The sequence below is a fragment of the Cheilinus undulatus genome, linkage group 2, assembly GCF_018320785.1.
Source record: "Cheilinus undulatus linkage group 2, ASM1832078v1, whole genome shotgun sequence".
Taxonomy (NCBI): domain Eukaryota; kingdom Metazoa; phylum Chordata; class Actinopteri; order Labriformes; family Labridae; genus Cheilinus; species Cheilinus undulatus.
The window spans coordinates 48,901,088-48,924,967 of NC_054866.1; the positions used below are offsets into that span (position 1 = coordinate 48,901,088).

General features: G+C 40.6%; 1 protein-coding gene across 4 annotated transcripts in view; it reads right to left on the reverse strand.

Annotated features, from left to right (window-relative positions):
* Window positions 1-22,727, reverse strand: part of LOC121524465 (alpha-actinin-4-like) — a 111,746-nt gene extending 89,019 nt beyond the window's left edge. For 3 of the 4 annotated variants that reach the window (XM_041809886.1, XM_041809878.1, XM_041809870.1), the window contains exon 1: window positions 22,347-22,726. In XM_041809886.1, coding sequence (XP_041665820.1) covers window positions 22,347-22,472 — 126 coding nt within the window. In that variant the 5' untranslated portion in view covers window positions 22,473-22,726. Of the gene's footprint in view, window positions 1-22,346 lie in introns of all 4 variants that reach the window. The other variant, XM_041809896.1, reaches the window with a different exon arrangement.
* Between the last annotated feature and the right edge of the window lie 1,153 nt (window positions 22,728-23,880).

Below are 23,880 nucleotides of genomic sequence, written 5' to 3' on the forward strand. Positions count from 1 at the left end.
AACTTTGCCCACCTACTCACATACTGAGAGGCAAACACAATGCTGTAAAATGATACTAAATGCAGTATCAAGTGTTTCCCACACATAGACAATACCTGGGTGGGCCACCCAGGAATATTCACAGCCACCCAAGTATATTTTCTGACCACTTTTAGAAAAAAATGTTTGCAATCACCATCTCTGTACGCTAGAGGGACGTCCATTAGTATGTCATACACATAAATGCACTGATTAAGGTGCTGCATCTGCAAGGATTGTTTCAAAGATGTTCGAGCATTTATGCCTTTATTGATAGAGGAGGACGGTGGATGGAGTTGGAAACAAGGGTGAAAGTGTGGGAAATGACATGCAGTGGCAGAGCCACAGGGTGGACTTGAACCTGGGCTGCATGCACACATGGGGTGTGGCCTAACCACTAGGCCATCTGTACCCCATCACAAAGTGTCTTTATGAATACATTAAAAGAGCAGAAACACAGACATTCAATTTACAGAATGAGACAGAGCAGCCACAGGGCTGTCCGCACACATGGGGAGAGATCCAACTGGCAGGCTGTCTGTGTATTACAAAATCTCCATTATTTTGATTATCAGTAAGTATCAAGAACGAGCAAAGCTTAAACTCTGCCCCTTTTTATAGAACGGGTGCATAAGAGAGGAACTAGTCAATCACACGTTGCAGAAAAACATTGGCAGGGAAGGAAAAGCTGCCAGTCTTCTGCACAATCTAGACAATGTGCAGGAGTTTGATAGCCACTTTTGGTGACTTAAAACAACAGTTGATCCAAAATTGGATGCTTGGCACTTCTGTTTTTGTTGCTGTGGTATCACACAAGGACTTGAGTTTAAAATCCATATCAAAGACTGATTATTATCCTGATTATATGAGTTAGATATGAACTTCTTTTGCAGATGCATGAGCAAATGGTCCATGCTAGTGCTTACTGGATGCTTTTAAACAGATCCTAAATGATTTGATGGGCAGATGCATCTGTCTGCAGATGTTTTGTCTGATGTATGATGTTTTGAATCCTGGAGGTAGTTGTTATGAATACCTGTTGCTTTAAATTGTGACGGTGTATTTATGTCTGTTGTAACTGTGTAACTGTGTTGCTGCCTGTCTTGGCCAGGACACTCTTGGAAAGAGATTTTTAATCTCAACAAGTGTCTTCCTGGTTAAATAAAGGTTAAATAAAAACAAAGTGTAGGAAAAACTTTAATTTCTTTTAAAATGATCAAGTTATTTTGAGAGTAATACAGTAAAAAATTCCATTTTTTTCATTTTTGATGTGGCTTAATATTTGCATGTTTTGAGTTGAGAAATACTCTCTTCAAAACTGTCATAATCCTCTACATTTTCCTTTATAACCAAGCAAGTAGATTCATGATACCATTTGTGTATCATATGGGTATTGCAATGCCAAACTGCATTACTGTCCAGTATAAAAGCATCTCATGCCACTTGTAATGTCCACAGGATTCGTGTCCTTTACATTCATGGAAAGCAAAGAGAGCTACTTAACTGTGTGTGGGTTTAAATCTCTCGGCTGTATATGCATGCATGTCTGTGACAGTCTGTGTGTGTTCCTGCAAGCCCCTCCTCCTCACCTCTTCGCCCAGTGCCCCACTTTGAAGCTGTTCAATAATAAAACAAGCAGCTCTCCCAGGAAATCAGAGACGACCTCAGAGGAAACAAACACGCACACACTTAGACTGAATGATGGTCTGTTTGCTCCGTCTTCACATGTGTTAGCTTTAAAAGCCACCGTGACAGATGGAGGCATTTGTCTCCACACCACAACAAACACTAACCAGGGACTACAGATCCCAGCAGCCCCTGCAGGTGATTCCCCATCAGACCCGAGGCAGTCTGGGCTTCATGATTGGGCAGTCTCCATCAAAAAGGAGGAAATATTCATTCAACTGACGATAAAGTCTGACTGCTGTGAACTTCAGAGTATTTAATGAGCAGGTAGTTAAGTGATGATTGACTTTAAGAGAAGCAGTTTAGTGTTCGTTACTCGACTAGCACAGCCTGTTTGCTGCTCTCCCCCCTCCCTCCCTCCCTCACACCCAGCCAGGAGGGAGAATAACCTGTCTAGGTGTGGCCTTGTATGCAGATGTCCATCGAGTTTAGTTGACTGATTTACAATAATAGTAAAGAACACAGTCAGTTTCAGTATGCAGTTAAGAAATATTAAAAGGAAAGGCTTTAGCACCACATAACAACCCAGCCACATTTAAATCTTCATTTTAATGATGTGATTATGTCTGCATAAATCTTTGACTCTTTATAGATCAATGAATACCTTGAAAATCCTGCCCTATGCCTGGTGTCCATCATTGTTCATATGAAAGTAGCTGTGAATAACTGGAGGTCAGTGTCTGTGATCACCTTTCTATTCATCTCAGATATGTGTCAGATCTGGAGATAATCCGGTCATCTGAGCTGGGATGTAATCTGCCGCTGAGTGAAGGCGGTGGGGGAGCGGACAGATGTTCAGCACAGTCCTGTCGGCCTCCAGAGGACGACCAGATTGAGGACAACGGCAGACAGAATGAACAATACAGACACGCATACCACCACTGCAGACACGAAGAGGATGGATTCACATTAAAACTAGTCAAAAGTCTTTATCTTTTTCACAACCTGGAAAGTCAAATCTGTATTTGAAGAACTGAAAAACTAAGAGTTTGTTCTTGAGTGTGTCCTGTAGTATACTCAGCACCATCATTAAGTAAATTTGGCAAGACGCCTCGGGACAACTGAAGGCAAATTGAGCTCAATATTAGGACTCCAGAGGGACTAAGCACACTTTAATTAAATTTGGAAGATTAAGAAAAAACAGATTGGAAAGAACAGGCACGACAGAAGCAGTAGAGACCAAGCCATCCCAACTTACCCCCCACTAAGGATCATGCTCCAAAAGCACCAGATATTTTACTTCAAATAGTCTTTATGTTAACATCTGACAAACATTCTGCTAAAGATTACAGCAGTGCCTTTAACTTCTGTTGTTTAATGTCAGCTTTATTTTATGTCTTTTGTCTCTGCTGAATAAAAATGGGCTGAAGGAGGAAGTTTCCAAACAAAGCATGGTAAAAAAATAAATAAATAAAAATAAAATAAAATAAAATAAAATAAAATAAAATAAAATAAAATAAAATAAAATAAAAAAGCACATCCCAATTTAGGGTCAAGTCCCTTTCACTGGTCTGAAAAATGCAGATCTTATTTAAAAGCCCTTAGGAGACAGATTGTGGATCAGAAGTAAGAAGGAAAAGGCTTCATAATGCAAACATAAAGTCAATATCAATGGGCGAACATCCATTTAGTTTTTCATCACCAGTTTGGCTGGACTACACTGAGCCATCCCCAGATATGGTCCTGCTCTGGAGCAGGGTTCAAGTGTGCATGCCCCACCTCCAAACGCACCTTGGTGACATCACAGCATTTGAGTAGCAACCACTGCAACAAACCTTGAAACAACTCGGGACAACAGCATGGACAGGCATGATGTTTGTAGTACCAAAAGTGCTTCTTCTTCTTCTTCTGGCAGAAAAAAAAACAGTGCTTACTGAAGCGAGGCTGTTTAACGTCATGGACTGCCACGCTGGGCGGCCATGCAGAGTCGAACCAAGTAGAGCCAAGCTGCTCAATGTAATAAGAAAGCCCAATCTGAAGGCCATCATCCAGGCCTATCCTCTAACAGTCCAGCTATCCTCCCAGCTGACCCCCAGCCTGGTCCAACTCCTCAGGTCCTGAGCACCCAGTGTGCAGTGAGCTGGATCAGGCCTCGTAAAATGTGCCAGGTACCCATAGAAGCTTAACCGCTGCTCTCGATGTTTAAAAGTAATAATTTACTCAATGCAAATGTTTTTTTCATCATTTATTTTGGTTTATGACTCCTAAATGTCTTCATTTTCTCTCATATTTGACCTGAAAACAGATCAGTTTGTCCAACAGCTCACATCTTCAGTCCAATCACAAACCTCTTCTCTGAATTTGCAATTATTTTTTACTGAATACATCAATAAATTGATGTGACACAACAGATTAACACCTATTACTGACACTGTATTATGCTTATATTATTTGCTGATGGCCATTATCTTATGAAGGGCCAATACAAGCTAGTATCAGTGTTAAATTGATGCATCTGTGCACCCCTAGTGACAACCCTAAAAGCAAGATCAACTTTGTGATTTGTGATTCAGTCTGTTTACCGGTATCCTAATTTTCCAAATCCTAATTTATACAGAGTCAAATATTCTTAACCGTCTTTTCTGTGCATGAGTTTTGTATGAAAATAATCAAAAGTCCGTCTTGTATTGACACCTGTCCCAAATAAAGAAAGGCTAATTTCTCAGACTGATGCATATAAAAGCCCTCATTACTGAATGAAGTTACATGGTGTTTGACATTCTTTGCATAAGATACCACAGATAGACGAACACATGTCTTCATCTCTCACATTATCTCAACCACCGTCAAACACATGCAGCTTTAAAAAGCCTCCTGCTCATCTTTCTGCAGCGTGTGTGAAACCGTTAACATCTATTTTAACGTCAGTCTGAAATCCCCACAGTGAGAGAACACAGTCCTGCCTCTTCTCTTTGTTTCTGTTAAATTATTTATTATATCTGAACCCTCTCTTTCTCTTTCTGTCTCTCTATCAGGTGCAGGATGATAGCTGAGCTCTGAAGTGATGTTTCTAAAAATACAGAGCTCTGCAGAGCGCTGAGGTTCAGCACAGAGGCTGCAGCCTCACTGATACATGTATGAACAATATCTGCAGCCTGAAGTCTCACCACAGAGAAGATGCACAGCAAATCCTGATTCCACCTGAATGACTGAAAACAATAGTGAGGCATCTTTTTTGCATCAGTTCAAACTGACGCAGTTAAAAACAATCATGGCAGAAGATTGTTTCCTGCAGAGGAAACTGCAGCTGTGCAACATGATGTCTCTGCTTTCTGACATTCTAGATGCAGCTGAATTAGACGCCTACAAACAGTGGGTGTGATCTGAGATTGCAGTCATTCTTTCATTCTTTCTGCTGCTGTTTGTTTACCAGTAGCTGGAGTTAATCTGCAGCTTTGTCTTTATTTCCTTGCATGTTAAAGTGATGCTTCACACTGACTCTGTAAGCTGTAGGTAAGGACATGTGAAGGGTCTGGGTCTGTTTAACTGCACCGTGTTTACCAGCCGCCTCAGACAGACAAAGCCACAGCTATGTGACTCTGCTGCAAAACTAAAGGAGGGGGAAAACCTCGCTTCAAACTGCCTGTCAGACCCCCTCCCTAAAAACCATAATGTAACCATTCCCCCACCCTACACACAGAGAACACACACCTAAACACTCTGCTGCTTTTATACAAACAACATCGCTTCAAACACAACACAACCCGTGTTAGATCACACACATCGGCACAGATCACGACAGTCAGTACGTTTACATGGCGTTAGAAAAGTCAAATTTATCATGTTAGTCCAATGTTTAAAATGCATGTAAACACAACCCAACAGCATTCATACTAAATCTTTTTTTGGACTGGCACACATGGATAATGCTGCTGGAGACTGATTTACTCTCACATATATATGCCTTTCTGAAGACACGTGACCACTGTGATGTCACTACCATGGTAAAAGCACTACTATGTTGGGCTACTATGTATTATATTCAATAATTACATAATAGGTGTATCTGGGAGCCATAAAGTCACAGGAAGTGACTACACAGAATTGGCCTACTTAACACAAATGTCACTGACTCTCAAAGGAGCTGAGTCACCTTAGAGGTGCTCACACAGAGGGAGACCTGCAGAAACTGGACTGAAAGAGGTGTTTCTCCATACTCAGGCAGGATGCATGATCAGCAGGTTATCAGCACTGGCAGATGGTAAAACTCCTGCTGATGTTTACAACCTATGTACCGATAAAATACCAAAACCTTTGTGAACTTTTAGGCTGGACCAACAAACCTACGCCATCTAAAGTCTACTTCTTTGTTCATCTTTACCCCTTACACTTTAAACTATGTTTTAAGATCTGGACAACAAATTTGTTTTGATCTTGTTTTCAGTTCAAATTAGGGCTGAACAATTTTTTTTCTTTAATATGCCAATTAAGATTTGATATGCAATTATTTCTTAACTCTCTTTTATTCCTAACCAATGGTTGAAAAATTCTTTAAAAATATCTAATTCTGATGATTTGGACTTACATCGCAAATTAGATATAACTGTTGCACTGAAGGGCTTTTGTCATTCTCATATTTAATAAGAAAAAAGTACAAAAATGAAGGTATGATTTTTTTGTGTACACTATTCTTAAAGAAACTTGGTACTTGAATGATTGCATGATATGTCACGCATAGCATCTCTGCTGCAAAAAAAAAAAAAAAAAAAAAGTTTAAAACTGCTACTTTCATGGTGCGCAGATACCCTAGTGGTTTAAGGTGCTGCCAATGTAAGCGGGCAGCCCAGGTTCAAGTCTGGCCTGTGGCCTTTTGCCGCATGTCTCTCCCACTCTCATCCCGTTTCTGACTCTATCCACTGTCATCCTCTGTGGAATAAAGGCATGAAAAGCCCAAAAATAAATCTTAAAAAAAAAAAAAAAGTTATTTTAACACAAATTCCAGGTCGTTCTGTGACTGCACGTTCTGTGATTTGAAAATAGCGGCAGGCCATGGAGCGATTTTAATCTAATTTCCGATAAATTGCCCTGCCTTGGTTAAAAAGGATGTGGAAATGTCGGCATATGATTTATCATCAAAAATTGTTTTTTGCTACTTTGCATCCCTAACAGGCACACAAAAGCCTTGATTCCTGAGTAGCTGATCCACATGGATCCCCTTTGATAAGTGTTTAATTACAATGTCAAAAAATGCTCATCAGACTACACAACAAGACTTTTATTTTGATTTATTCAACATTTATTCACCCACATTGGTCTTTTTGGGAGTATTATCTCTGCTTTAAACATCTTGTTTGGTCAAATGTCATCCATAAACATGGTCCCGTTTTAAACTATAACACCAGCATCTGTACACATTAGCCCATTCAGTGCTTCTGTTATATATGAGACTATCACGCTATCATGGAAAATTCTGTTTTTAACTTCATTATCTAATACTGACATTTCAAGTTTTCTAAACTACCCACGTACTAAATAAGCAGTACAAAGTAGCGCTGCAACATTTGGTTATAATGTTCAATTGCAGTTACACTGGGCAATATTGTGATTGCAGTTACGATATAACACGTCAATAGTTTCATGAGACTACTTTCTTGGTTGTCAACAAATATGCAGAGAATAATGGCAGTTTTGAAGTGAGTATTTCTCAGCTCAAAATAAATGCTAACTAGCATGAAAAAACGCAAAGAAAAGTTTTCATGTTTCCCAAAAGATGAAAGTCTTTCCACTTTTTAAAAATATTTTAAAGCTATATTTTTAGGGCTTTTTATGCCTTTATTTAGCAAGAAGGATGCTGGATAGAGTCAGAAACAGGGATGAGAGAGTGGGGCAGAGACGTACAGGAAAAGGGCCAGGAACCTGCATCACGTGCATACAAGGGGCATAACCTAACTTCTAGGCCATCTACATCTCATCCATATGGGTTTTGGAACCAGTTAGAGTGTGGCATCACATGCAAAGGTCTTCACAACTTAATTCAGCGCAAACCGGATCAGGTGTTCTGTGCACGCTCCACAGCTTGCACACCAGAATGTGACCTGGAGGTTGAACAGCATAAATGCTGAGGGGATCAAACGTCATAATGTCGTCAGCCGTCAGGTATCACCATAAGCTAGGAGAGATAAAGTGCATTGTATTTGTACTGTAAGAAAATGAATGAAAAGACAGCACACAATGTACAGAGCTGAAAACTTGTTCATTTGGTTGTCATTTTGGCATACATCTGGTTAACTTTCGAAGAATCTATTCTCAACGTGTGCTTGTAAACTGGGACAAGGACAGTAGTCTGTTTAAACGTACTTGTCTAGAGGAGACCATAGCTCAACTTGATGTTGTATGTAAACTAAGGATGCAGTGATGCATTGGCTTGATCTCAGTATCAGCTGATATTGGACCTGTTGACAAGACTGACCCTCCAACTGCAAATAATGTTGCATTAATAGATTACAGCAGCTGATGTTTATCTGCAGTGCCAAACACTTTAATGCTGAAATCTAGTATGTCAAAAAAGGTATTTTTTACTGGGTAGAATAAGTCACTGATTGGTCAGAATCTTGTCTTTTTCGTGGTCAATTAGGAGCGGAAATGTTGGCATAGTTGGAGTTAAACCAAAAGAAATTATCTAAGAAAAAACACCCACATTTTCACAACTAGTGCATCTCTAATGCAAACATATTGAGAGTCTCATCGCAGCCTGATGAGAATACAACTGGACCAGGATCAGCTGAAAAACTACGGGTATAAAACAAAAACTATTCTAACTATAAATAATCTTTTTAGAGTGGTGCAATGAGGAGAGTGCCAGCAGAGAGCTGGATGATGATTTATGTGCTAAAAACTTGTTCTAGTGTTTTATCTAAAAATGGAAAAAGTGAGAATACAATCACGAGTCCCCAGAGTCAAAAGAGAAGTCTTCTTATCTTTTGTTCTGTCAGCTTAAGGAAAGATGTTCACTTCTCTGACTGCAGACTTAAAACAGAGAAACTGCAAAGCTTCACATCAGAGATGCTGAATCCAACATGTTTTCACTTTTCCTTAGTAAAGAATTTAATAAAACCTCAGTGATCTGTAAGATAAAGTTCATCTACTTCATAATTGTTCCAGCAGCAGCAGGACTTCTACGTTTTAACTATGTAGTTTGAAGAAGGGGATAAAATGCTCTGGATCACAGTACTGAGGTCAGAGGAAATGCTGGACATCTCAACTGTTCCTGACAATAGTAAAAAGGATCTAGGAGCTTATTGAAAAATAAGTCAGGATATTCCTTTAAATCCTTTTGTCCAGGATACACTTGGTGGACAAATGGAGAAGGAAGGGGGGTCGAGCTTCAAGCTAAAACCATCAACATGCGTACTGGCAGCCAACCAAAAGGAAATTCTTAGTCCCCATTGTTGCCAATTTCAATTCATCAGAGGGAAATGCCATTTACTAATCCTCATAACTATGCACAATAGCCAAGAAATAAGCTTGAGAACACTTAGTGAGAACGCTAGCAGGGTTATGTCAGCCATAGAGTCCAGGGATTCATGGATTATATGCCATGCGGCTGCACCAGGGTCCTCCTCTCTGCCCCAAAAATACAACAAGGCCTCCCCCGCGCACAAAGAGTGCGAGGGAAACAGACCGTGAAGAAATCTCTTTGAAAGAGAAACACATTAGGCTGCAGCACCTCGACACACAGGCCTGCAGCCAACCAGTGTCAATACCAGGCCTGAGCTCCACGCTACGCTGACATCTCTCCACCAACTGGACGTTTAAGTTTGCAGCTAAAAAACAAAGCAAATGGTTCCACAGTGCCATCAATCACAGGGTGTTGGTGCCTGAAAACATTTCTGCAAACAAATATCTGGAGCAGCGAGCAGCGCCACAACTTCCGCCACATCACAACTGGCTGGAAACTTCTGCTCCCCCCTGTGAGCACCCTCTGGCCCTGAGGAAGATTCTCCTTTCCTCTGTATCACACAGACCACATCTGCAATTCTGCAAACCCCCAACTCTTTTCTCGGCCTTGTTGGGAGAAAAGCAGGACAGCCCGCCCCCTTTAGTAAAAAGCCCCCTCCCACTGGCCTAGCAGGCTATAATGGGCCACCAAAGGAATGTTTCCCCCTGCATGCTCTCTCACCGCCACCAATAGCGGAGCAGAGAGACAACAGAGGGGGAAACAGAGAGGGGGTACATTCCTCTCCCTCTGCTCCGTCCGCTTGCTGGCTGCCTGCTTGGCTGACTGCTTCGTTGTTTAGGTCTACAGGCTGATTCTGGATCGCGGTCAGCTGAGGCGGAGGGCTTTCCCACAGCTGACCTGGAATCAGCTGGCAGAGAGGGGACTAAAGGCTTCGCTTCCACTTATCTCACTTCCTAGAAGTCTACTGTTACAAGTTCTAGGTTCTACTCCTGGAAGAGGAGGTTCTCTGCAGCTGTGATTCCTCTGATATTTATTTTAGCCAAACAGGAAGTGCTTCTGAAAATGCAGCCGGATCATCACGACTAAGAGCTGGTTATTATCAACAGATGAATGCCAGGGGGAGGAAAGTAAAAAATCCCATCACTGGTTCCCAGAGCTAATGTCCCATCACTAAATGTTCTGTTAGGATAGTCCAAGTCTTACAGATAATTCAGTTCTCATGTTATAAAACAGACAAACATTCTTTTTACATTAGTGTGTCTCTATAAGATGCACTTCTGCATTAATACAAACCACTTCCCTGTAGTGTTCAATGCAATACAATCATATACTGGTTTTTCTTTTCAACTGTTTTTAGGGATGCATGATACTGGATTTTTGCTGATACCAATATTTAAATGTAGTTCAGACCTTAAACTTGAGTCTTTCAAACACAATTTAAAGTGTAAGAAATGAGGATGGATAAAGTAAAAAACTTGATGTAGGTCTGAAACTCCGACTCATTTGTTCTTACAGCCAATAATTACAGCTGATAGAGGCAGATTTTATGGCTAATATATGGATTGCAAATATCGGCAGAAATTTTAACACCTGCCAGTATCAATTAACAATATTAATATCATCAATATCATAACTAGGGTTGTCCCGATTCCGATACCAGTATAGGAAATACGTCCCATACTGCTTATAATGCAGGTATTGGTATTGGCCACTACACAAGTTTTTGCACCGATCCAATACCGTTTGGTTTAGCTGTATTTTTGCAGCCCCCTGTATTATTATTATTATTATTTTAATATTTAGCAGTAAAACTTAATAATCAGCAGAAAAACAACTTTAGGGTCACAGAGATGCTGTACATCATGATTTTATTTGTTGAGTCATGTTCTGAGTCAAATATAGGTCCAAAAAAATTTGCTAGTGTGCACAGTCAGTCCAGAAAGTTCAAACTGGTATCAGATCAGTAATCATATCGGCCGATACCCAACACCTTGGTATTGGAATCGTACTGGGAAGGAAAAAAATGGTATCAGCACGTCCCTAATTATATAATATAATAAAATTTGAATTCCTTGCTGGTTTCACTGCCAGTCCGTCTACTTAGCTTTGCAGTACACTCAGACCTCCTACAGGGGGCAGCATAACCCGATTAAAGGAGCACAAAGTCATCCTTATTCAGACAATGACACGCTTCTGGCTTTGACTGTATCCCTAAGAAGACTCACTTCACGTCCAAAGTGTATTGATTGGCATTTCTGGCCAAATCTAAAACTTCCTTTCCTTTCAATATGATGACGTTTTATTTACCTTTATTTAATCTACATTTTACCAAGCTGGACTAAAACACATCATACTGTAATGGTTTAGTTAGCCAAGTAATTTTTATCTTATTGATTGAAATCTACTAAAAATGAAAACAAAAAATATGATTTTTTTTATTTATCAAGAAGAAAATGCACATTTTTGAGATTATAAAGTTGTGAGTTTACGAGAAACCAAACTTAAAATCTTTGAGTTTAAAACGCCTAAATCTATGTGACGAAAACCCCTTTTTTCTTTTTTTTATTATACAGCCGTAAATTTACAACATTAAAAGTCATAAACAGGGGCTGGTTTAGCAAAGCAGGTATCAATACCATTTGATTTTTAATGGCTACAAAATAATAAAATACATTTATGACAGCTTCCTATTTAGACTAAAAATCTCAACCAAATTAAATTGTGGTCCATAAACTTATCACTGTGAGTTGTTCTTACTACTGAGCATTAGCCTGGCATCAATTTTTTAATCAAATTAACACAAATCACATAATCCTCCACTTCTAAAAGCATCTGTCTATCTTAAAAACTTCACAAACTGCCCAGACATCTCTATTTTTAGCCCACTGTTGAACTGTTTCATCTGATTGGTGCAGATTTTTCCTCCTCTGTCACAAACCGAGCAGTCTGCCCGTGTCAGGGCCGGCCTCCTGACACACCCCACCATTGCCCAGACTTGCAACACAAACACTCTGATTTATTTTTCCATTGCTGCCAAGGTGGGCAGCTGGACACAATGTTAGTTTGTTCTTTTCTCGCCCACTTTCACATGCTTTCAGTGTGACGGGCTGGCTGGCAAGCAGGCAGGCAGGCAGGCAGAGCCGGTTCAGATGGCCTGGGTTGGCTCAGGACGAGCTGCGAGTGACATTTTGTCAGGACAAATGGACCGAACAATGACTCCTGCCGTCGTCACTCACTACGCTCAGATGTGACTGCATGATAAGCTGCCAGGCTGTCTGTTTTTCCTGTTCCAAAAACGACGTTTAAAGAATGAAGGAAGCTGAAATCGTTTGAGGAACTGTGTACTCTGCTCTCTAAACAACAAAACACAAAGCTCTGTTTGTGGAGAGTTAAAGCAGCGGCTGCTTTGATTGGTTGTCTGTCTTTTTGTGTGCGTTGTATTGGCTGATTCAGGGCAGCAGGACCAACCCGAATCGGGTGTGGTACAGGAGGAATCTCAAATCTGGTATAATGTAGGGCTGTTTATAGAGATCATGGAGCTCTGCCTGAAGATTTCAGATGCTTGTTTGCAGCAGTGTAAGTTTTTTCCTTTACTCAGGATGAGCACAGCTAAACAAAAGATCAGTGAAGATGTTTGCTTTGTGCTGCAGCGACTAAATAAACACATCAGACTAGACAGACCAGGATCATCCTGGACATATCCACTATGTTTTAACTCACAGTAATGACAATCTGTAATGTACTTTAATGATTCATTTATTCAGAAATCTATTAAAGTATTAGAAGTCATTATGTCCCTTCAGTTTATAAGATTTGACAGTTTCAAAAAAGGAAACTACAGATGCCCCAACTGATCAGGAATTGAGCTGATTTTTATTTAAATGACATGATCAGTACACTGGACGTAACACTTGCAGTCTCATATCTGATCACCTGTGGTTAATCCTCTGGTGTCTGCACCTCAGATAAGCTCTGTGTTTGTGATGCAGTCTAATTATATTGTTGAACTGCCAGTCAGTGAGTATTAACATCAGCAAATCAAAGTGAAATAGACTACCTTTGACTAGGAGATTATTGGCCTGGATGAGTATCTGCATCAGGATTGTATATTATCAATCATGTGGGATATTAACTAATTTAAAAGTGTGCTATTTTGGCTCCACTGTGTGGCATGTCTTTCCTTCTAGCTTACCAAAAATCCGACCCACAACACCATCTGTTTGGCTCACAACACCGGCCAATCAACACGGAGGCCTGGGTGCCACTGACACGGTGAACATGTGGCATCACTTTCTGCTTATTTTGCTGCACTGTTTGATCTTGCATTTTTATTTTTGTCATATTTACTACATTTTTTATCAGTTATAAATCTCATTAATAATCAGTGTCGGCAGGAAAACAGCAGAAAGGGGTGTTGTTCTTAGTCTCAGATGTGCTTCGCTTTGGCCAGAAGCGTCTGACATGACAGTCTAGAAATCTAGCATTGCATAGCATACTTACATGAAAAAATATAAAGACATGTAACATCAGTCAGCCAAAATAATATCAAGCTATGATTTTTGGTGATTTTGCACATAAAAACAGAACAACTTGCTGATTATTCAGACGTCTCTGTGTGAACTCCTGCTGCTGTGCACTGAACTGAAATTCTGCCATGTGTCTCTGTCTCCAGGGTGAATCTGTGCCATCTCAGGGGTTAATTTATTGCACAAAGCTGACTTTAATGTGGTTATGGAAGTGCAAGTCAACTGTCTGAGATATGATCAGAAACCTGATATGAAACCTTAAGCTTAACTTAACACTGAGCAGGATCTTCTCTGAACGTGGGATCAAATTATCTCATCTAGTTTTGCTTCCTTACATCAGATACAGCTGCTTATGGTCAAATCAGTTCGCCTGAGAGACTGTGTAACAGTCCTGCTCCAATCAGGCTTGTGCAAACATGCTAATGGATCGACACGGCTGTCTGTTTAGGAAAATGAAGAGAGATAAAGATCAGAGTCAGTGACCACACTTCTTTCCCATTACCAGCTGATTTACATAGAAATATGTTCATTGATAAGAAGTAATAACTCCTGATATGAAACATTAGAACCCTTTAGAGTCCAGCTGTAAACCTCTCGTCTCTTATTGTCTAAGCAGCACATCTGCTTCTCTGCAAACACCAGACCTGCTCTGATTAGCATGCTTTAAACTTCAGCTGAACCTATCCCTCCTGTGACTTTGCCAACCTAACTGCAGCAGAGAGGAGCAGTGGGACAAGTGCTTATTAATCTGATTTTATAAGTACATCACATTGACAAATAAAACCAATAAATCAGCAGCGTCTGCTCCAGGCTCTTTGGCTCGTGTACTTTACAGCTTTCTTCATTGGCTCATCCGCCCACCTCTCTGTACTTTCGCCCTGCCTCCTGACATGAGAAATATGCGCAGTCTAACTGTCGCAGAGCAGATTTGCATGCTGCTGCCACACTGCTCAGAGTCACAATAAAAAGCTGCAGTGGCGTCACTGCGTACTTTGACATGTTCCAACCTGTGGATGGATCCGAGAGCAGTGGGAAAAGACTTAATAACATGTTTGTCTGGGAGGAGCTTGGCCTGCAACGCGCTGCACTTAACTGGACTCAGATGGGCTCCATCCAGGAACTCTGGGGTGTTAAAAAATGTTCCAAATGGACAACTGGAAACAGAAAGGACAAAGCTCTGCTTCTGAAGAAACACTGCTCTGAAATACTGACATCACAAAAGAGACCCAGAACCAGTTATTCTAGTGCAGAGGCAATCCCTGCTTTTTGGTACTCTGAAATACTCAGGGAGTATGGAGTCATATTTGGCAATGCTGTCAGATTTTAAAGGAACATTATGTAGAATTTTAACATTGAAATGTGTAAATTGATTTTAAAAATGACAGCCTATGTTACAGATTTTCAGCTGAGCACTAAACATTTCCTAAAATATTTCTTACAGTTTTCAAAGCCAGGGAGGTCCTTCATTTTTTTAGTTGTAACAGGACGTGTTGCCACCCATGACAGACTTGACATGCTTATTGCTGCAATGGAAACCTCAGATGTAACGTCAAAGGCGGCTACACAACAAAATGTGAACTGCTACTAGAAATAGCTGTTCTGTTGCTGTATCTCATTCATATTTTTTGCTGCTTTCTTGTAAATAATGATAATTATTCTTTGACATCAGCCACACGTGACGTCACCCAAGTGCCACAACCACACCCTTCTTTGCACTTGATTTGATATAAGTTGCAACCTCCGGTCCTGAAAAATGAAGCTAATGCGGAAGTGCAAAAAAATTGCAATATGTCGAGTGTCCACTTGAGGCTGGCTGAAGGAACACTGGAAGTTCTGTCTGAACACTTGTTAAAAAGCAGTTTATTTCACTAGAAATAAACCAGTTTACAGCCTGGTTCAAAAAGACCAAACATGTCTCATTACCTTATATCTTCATGTGCTCTCACTGTACTGGAGGTGAAGTTTTTGTATCACAATCGTTTAGATTATATTTAGGAAAAACCTCACTGTGGACTGATTGGCGAATCTCATGTGATTGACAGACAGAAGCTACGTTGCTGTCAATCAGAATGCTAGCTAGCTAGCTGACAGGAAGTCAAGCTTAGTGGAAGAGCCATTAGGTTGATCCAAATTTCAATTGAGACTGTGATTTCAATATGGAAGCCGCTGTGGATTGGCTTCAAAAGCTGTTACAGTCCACCTATTGTAAGCAGACGGCTGACATCACACGGGCTTTGTCCAGTTCTGCAGTCTATGATCTTATACGCCTTTGTACTTTAATAGGTATGATGCAACCAAAACAAGCTGCAGCTTGCAACCTTCAAATTAACTGCAGCCAATTTGGTGGAGTGAATTTTTTTCTCTTATTTATTTTGCATTCAGGACATGTTGCAAACACAGCAGTTGTATAAAATATAAAGAGCAGCAGATAGAAACTATGAAATAAAATGCACTCTTTTGTTTACTTATCACAAGCAATATCATAGTGTAAAAAATCAATGCCACATACTGAACATTTTCTCATACTGTGCAGACCCAAATTTTAATTTTTTTCACACAATCAAAAGATGTGATGTTAGACATCTCCTGTGATAAATACACCTGAACGCCTTGTTTTTGTGGTTGCATAAAAACTTTATTTATTATTTAACAGCGTTTCCCCAAATTAGATTTTAAAAATGAATTAATGCCTTACTTAACCTTAAAATGCATATTTCTGACTAATGTTTCTTATGACTGACTGGGTTAATAGCATAATCGTGTTGTTATATTGTCAGATATTTTTCTCTGTTATGTTTTATGCATGCTGTGTAGCATGTTTAAGTGTTTTCTGGTTTGCATTATTCTGGTATTGCTGTTTGCATGTGGATTCTGTTTGATTCTGTTGTTTTGTTTATTGATTCTTATGCAGACGCAGAAATGTGTATAGCTCCTGAAGTTTAAGACAATGAGGAGTATCATATTGTTGGTGACTGGACTCTGCACTCTTCTATAAGTGGGTCCAAACTTTGATTGTAGTAAGTATTTTATTATGGTCTATATTAGAACTTTTCAAGCTTTAATCTTGATTTATTTTTTAGTTTTTGAGCCACTTATGCCTCTGAGGGTTAAGGTGTTAAATATATTCAATCACTAACACTTGAATCCTGATTTCCTTTTAATAATTGTCATTTTATTTGCATCTGCATTCTTCTTTTTGGTTCACTCTAAAGAGACATGACATACTTTTGACTCAAGCACATAGAGTCCTACTTGTCAAGTTTCATGGCCCCAGCAGTCAAGAAGCCCCACCTCCATTTTTACTTGGCTCTCAGTGAACTGAGACCTGTTGTCACATGTCATTAAGTCACTTCCTCCCTCACTTTTTCCTCTCTCTCTCTCTCTCCACTCTGACACCAAATAAAGACAAGAATGCCCAAAAAAAACCCTCAGCTTTGCAGTCTTTTTCCCCTCTTGTGTTACTCAACATGTGCCAGAGTCAGCATAGTGGAAACTCTGCCCGCTCCTGTTTTTGACCTCTCGGACTCAGCCGTCACAAAAAGCAAGGACAAACCCGTTCCCACACTCATTATATCCACTTCTCTCTGGTATCCTGCAGGAGGAGTTTGCTCACTTTTGCGCAATAACTGGCACAGTGAGCGTGAATACACCACAGGAATTTGCCCTTGGTCCCCCGCCTCACTGGGGGCCGGCAGCACAGCTCGGGCCTGGCAGGGGGGCCGTGTCCCCTGCCTGTCCTGTTCCCAGTCGACCAAACACCGCCCTGCCTCCTCTGACGGGTGCAGGTCCAGAAAACAAGGAGAAATGGAGCTCAGTCCTGGTTTACACAACGATCCTGTTAATGATTGATCCATCAGATTTTCCTCTTGAAGAAACTTTGACCCCCCTGATCCTTGGACAAATATGGAGAGAGTCCTCACAGTCTATGAACCGGCCTGTGAAGGACTCGACCTGCTGCCTTTGACAGGAATCAACAGCAGGAATGTGTGAAGTTGATGGCTATAGTGCTGAGTTGGCCTAATAAAAATGCACGATTCAACGCTCGGCATGCTGTCACACCACTAGAAAGTATGCCAGTCATCTGGCTAGTTAGAGAATAAGATGAACGCACACATATGAGCCCACACCCTCACAATCATTCCACACTGTTAAGCAATGGTGCTTCAAATCATCCAGCATTACACCGCCTCTCCACTCCCTGATGAGGATTTAGAGGGCAGACAAACTGATGTGAGAGATGGTTCAGTCTTTTATCATCTCTACATGAGGCAAGTTTAAGCTTTTTCCTCCATGTTGGAGAATATCAGTGCTTGACAGGGCAAGGCAATATACTGAGTTTTTCAGATATATGAACACACATTTAGGCGAGATATAGGCTATGATTTTACAGCCTATACTATGAAGTGTATGTCGATTTAGTAAAAAAATACCTGAACCTAATGCTTAGTAAAAAGATTGTTTACTGTGATAATCACCAGAGACATTTTCTCTGGCATTAGCTCATTAACCCGTGGGGAAATAGGGTGTAAAACAAGGTCAACTCAGCCTGCTGAATATTAATAGTTTTTTATTTTATCAAGCAAACACTGCCAAAGTCCTGCAGGTCCATAAGCATCCGGCTGAGCTCAGTAGCTTTTATTAAAGTACCAAGAGTACGAGGAGGAAGAAGAAGTAGAGAATGAGGAGGAGTTGGAAGAAATGAAGGAGGCGGAGGAGAGGAGGTTAGTGAGGCTGCTTCTTTAAACCAACCAAAAAAAGCACAATACTGTATGTTAATGTGGGGTTATGTGGATGAGAAGTTTGATATCTGAGGTAATGATCAGTGTAGCATATGCTGCCGAGTGGTTTCATGTTATTTGGTGTCTAAATATTTATGCAGAATATCCCAGGAGCTAAAATCTGCAGCACAGTGAGTGGGCGCTCAGTTCTGTGCAGTGAAATGTGAAAGTGTGGCTGCAGAAAACTTGTTTGTCAGAGGGCTGTGTGGAGAATATCAGCACCAGTTACATACAGCGATATTCTGCTTGTACAACAGGTGTGTTTGACAAGACAGCTGTCATTAGAATAGTTATGTCAAACACCCAGCAACATGTTGTCGACTTAAACAAATAATGACTTTTCTTTTCACCTGACCTGTCAGACAAGCCCAATGTGTGTCACATCCTGATTTACAAATCAATCAGTACGTTTACATGTACAGTTAAGTCAAGTTATGGCTACAGCTAGATCAGGAGATTTAACCGGACTGCCATCTTTGTAACAAGCACTGAAGGGGGACTGATTTATTGATGGAAGCATGACTGACTCTGCTACTCTAGGAAACCATGCCCCCATTCAGCTACTAGGCCACGCCCCTGTACATCTACTTACTATTGGACCTAACTCTGGTTGATGTTGCTCACAAGTTAGCTAAGATCGTAAGTCATAGGACAAAAAATTAACAATTTTACACATTTGGGCTTTTTTTGTTTTACTTTTAGCCCAATCATGAGTCATGTTATTCTGCTAGCTTATATGGTAATAGATGAAGACAGACAACAAGACTTCTACCCTTCAGTATTAACGCAGTTAAAGTTCTAAGTCAAAGCCAAGCATGGAGATTGGAACATGTGCAGAATGCCTACTCAACTTTGGGTGTAATGGGAGCTTGAATGCAAGAGCAAGTCCTTCTCCAAACTAGGGATGCATGATATTGAATTTTCACTGATATCTGATACAATGATATTTCCAAACTAGTCACAGCAGATACTAATACCAATATATACTTGGGGTGCCGGGAAAAATCAATTAACGTCCAAATTGCATAAATTAATTTCTACAAATCTGAATCAATCGAAAATGTCCAAGAATGGATATTTTTAAACATACTTTATTACGTTTCAGTCACAGAGGCTGCAAGAGGATTTGTAGCTCGTTAGCTGCTCTGTTAGCATTAGCAGCGCTAGCTCTTAATGTCATAATCTTTACAGTACACTTGCGTGCTGCCTGCCCTATCTGTGGAGTCTTGAGTTACTCAGCCTGTCAAGAAAAGTTTCAGACTCACTGTTGATTCTACAGTGCCAGGTATGAGGAAGCCTTACCCCACGCGTCTGCTAAGTGTGATAAACTAAAGTAACGTAGCCTGCTTCAGGAACGGTTCACATCATACAGACACACTCACCCAGAGTGACGATCTGCCAACAGCTGCTGACCACCACAGAAAATAAAAACCACAAAATCTATCCCCTGTTTACAAAGACTGGTGTTACGGTTTAACAAGTGTCCATGTTAACTGGTGTCCATGTTAACAGATATTGAAAACCTAAAGAGCCCTTTGTTTTCTTTTACACTTTCATATCTGCTAAGCATATCTCAGAAAATGTTCAGTGTTTCAACAATGTTGTGACTACAACAACCACTGACACTTTCAGCTGAAAAGTCACCAGTTACCACAGTCGCTCATTAAAACATAACACCTGCACTCCTACAGCATCATTTACAGCGAAGGCTTTGGATTTATGATCTTTTTTCCTGCTTAAGCCCGTGCCTTTATTCATTTTAAAACATTTTAAAATTTAAACACAAATTACTGGTTAAAAAAAAAAACATACAAATATGCCAAAAAACATTATTTTTAACACAACTTATGAAGCTCTTAATGTCTGCTGTACACTACTTACTGTACAGCAAACTGGAGCAGATGCCATCATTATCACCTTTTTTAAAGACATACAGGATGTGTTATGAATCAGGAATCAGTTTGAATGTAAATCGATTCTGAATGGAATCCCAACTCCCAGGATGAGAATTTAATCAAATCCTGAGTTACTTAAAGATTCACATCTGTAATAAATACACACCTTTAATGTTGTTAAAAAAATATGTTCAAGGTCTTAGGCAACCCCCAATACTTGATAGTATATTTGTACATTTTGCAGATATTTAACACCAATATATGGTTTATACTGCCGATAGGCACACCCGAGAAATCAGCTGTAAATATAAGCAATTTTCATGTCTATCAATACCGATAATATCGTGCATCCCTACTCCAAACCTGCAATTTCACAGTGACTAAAGCTGGACATAGGTCGCGTAATGTCAAGCCGACTCCATGAAAGTCGTTCATAATGTCGGGACAGGCCGTAACGAAAATCATATCCTCTCTCTCTCTGTCCAGCCCTGTCAGGTGGATATTTCCTGCTTGTTTATTTCCTTTATTAATGGGGGGTATTCAGAAGTCATTTATGCTGATTTAATGCTAGTTTAGGATGTTGTCCCAAAGTTTACAAGAAAAAAATGCCTCAAAGTTGAGGATTCTGCTTTGGGTTCGGCTCTCACCATGGAGGGTGCAGTCACACGACCAAAATATCAAACATGTGACCCGTAGTCTGGTCATGGTTGCCCATCACCCTGCACAACGAACAATCCGACTGAAAGCCAGCGTGACTTCCAGGTGAGTCATGCATCCCCTATATTTAGTCTGAATCAGACAAAATTCACACAGGGTACACCCGGCTTCTTGTGTTGTAAAAGTCCAGCTTTAGTCAAAAATAACACAAAAGCTTGACTTTTATAACTGCGTGTAAACGTTCTGACCAGCAGACGCTCTGCAAATACCTTACAGCTGTCCCTTTTATCTCTCAGTAAAGATGAAGATTATTAACCACACTTAAAGGTATGCACATTTTACAAAGGCAGAAAAAGATGCTGAACATGTCAAGGATTTTTAGCCAACATGCCATGAGGGAGACCAAAATCTTTCCCAGGTGCTCTGTACTTCATTTTCAGGACATAAGTCAGCGAACTGATTTCAAAATGAATTATCAACTTTGTACAATGTCAATCAGACTACAAGTGCAGTAAGTTTACACAAAAGTTTGACATGCATGTAAATATACTGGCTATAAGACAATCTGAAAATACCTTTAAGAGGTCAGCTTTTATTCTCAATAAAGCTCTAGATTGTTGACTTCACTTAAAACATTGGATTTTTCCAAAAGTGTTGAGAAAATCGCCAATCATGACAGGAATTTTAACCAACAAGGCATGAGTGAGGCTACAATCTTTCCCAGGTGTTCTGGACTTCTCTGAATAATTTTTCCAGTTCTTGTTTTCGCTCTAAAAGTCCTTAAAAGTGTACATGTTGAATTTCAGCAGCTTTGGGGTTAAACTGTCTCTGTATCGGCCTTGAACCACGGTATCGGTGACTCTTCCTGTAAGCAGCAGCAGAAAGTCGCCTCGCCTCTCATTCTTATCGGCCTCAATCCAGCCAACCAGGCAGGCAGACAAGTGGGACAGGACGCTTTGATTCCACACTACACCCTTCAAACAAACACCCTTTGGCTATTTTCAGCCTCAAATGTCTGCACAATCACATTTTTGATTTTTGCAACAATGTGGCGCCCTGTTTCCGCTCAGGGAAGGGGAAAAGTGCCGGGAAAAAGCATTGAAAGAGTGAAAGCAGCAGCTAATGTGAGACAGAGATATTCCATTCAGAGGAATGAGAGGAGGAGGGTTTAAGCTTGACATTGAGGAGCTTGAGGAAAATGCAGAGAGGAGAAAATGGTTGATGTAAAGTGGGGCACGAACTGGTTTCGAGGCCCGCTCTCACTCGGTGTCTGACCTCCACTCCCCATCCCATCCCTCCCTGCCATTTTCTTTCACCCCGCCGCCTCCTCCTCCTCTCAGCCCGGTACATCTTGGCCCAGCTGGGCCCACTCATCTGGAGTCCTTACCTTCCTCTGCTGCTTCTCCCAGGCCGGGTCCAGCAGCAGGTCTCGGTCCCAGTCATTCTCCTGCTCCATGTAGGTCTGCGCCCCTCCAGCCGAGGACTGGTTATTGGCAGCGTGATAATCTACCATGTCAGCAGAGGAAACCTGAGTGCGCCACAGAGAAACTGTCAGGAGGGGAAAATGTTCAAAAATAAAAAATTAAAAATGGAAAAAAGCACCGAAGGCCCAAATCAGAGAGGTGGTGAGGGGAGGGATAGACGAGCCCGGGAAGAGTCCTGGTCTGAGCAGTGAGTGAGCTTCTGAATGTGATGAATATCCAGCGTGTGCAGTCACAAAATCCCCGCTGCTGCTGTGAGAAGAAAAGCTTTCCCTCTGAACTGAGAGGCTGCTGGGAGGAACCGGCCGCTCCTACAGGCTGCAGACGCACCGACAAGCTGCACGAGCCCAGGTGACGTGCTTCCGCTCCTTCCTTTCAAAATAATGGAAGCGCGTCACCAGCCAACACAACCTCTGAATTCTTTTTACAGCTGATGAGTCAATATTTGTTTGCTTGTTTGCTTTGTCGACTGTCTTTTTTATTCGGAGCCTCCTTACAGATTATGAATCAGAAAAGTTTATTTTCTGACGCTGCAAATGATATTATAATATCATGTGGTTTTCAACTGGTCCAGCCTCGAAACCAACCAGTCTATTTGATGATAGTTCACGATCCAAATTAAATACGCACTAAAACTTTAATAATAATTCTTTTAAACTTTTGGTTAGGTTAGAGTAAGGGTTAAGGTAGGGGTTGGGGTACCAAAGGTTGGGGCAGATGTTTCTGTTTCTGACTCGATCCACTGTCCTCCTCTCAAGAAGTAAAGGCATGAAAGCCCAGTGATGTATTTTTTTTCAAAAAGGGATACCAAGTAAACAGTCATCTCATGGGACAAAAGCTTTTCCTCACGAAAACATTCTAACAGCAAATGAAGCTCAGTTAGCTGCATAAGCTACGTGGATAATGAAGCTACAGAGCTGATGGAGCTAACATAGCTAACGCTAAAACTAAAGCTTACAGAGTTCATTGACATCTTACTAACAAAGGCTACTTTAGCTACATGAACTACATAAGCTTCATAGCTACATTATCCATAAAGCTTACATAACCAAATTAGTTTTAGCTATGTCTGCTGAAGCTCACGTTGCTAAAGCTCATGTAGTTGAAGGTAACTTAGCTACATTGGATCATGTAGTAATTTTAATTACGTAGCAAGTGTAGCTATGGTAGCTTTAGCAAAAGCTAACAAAGCTAAAGCTAGCCCCCATTTGGGTGTCTACTTCTAAAGCGGGTTTATACATAATTTAATCCAGGATAGGATGTCTGATCTTTTTTTTTTCTCTGTTTCATTCATGACATGTTGCTTCAATGTCTGCATTGTGGTTGATTCATAAATGATGAATAAAGATTAATTTAGAAAAAAGATCTAAAACTGGATCTAGGCCTATATGTTGTATCGGCAAATTACAATACTTCTGACAGATTGATTTACATTCTGCA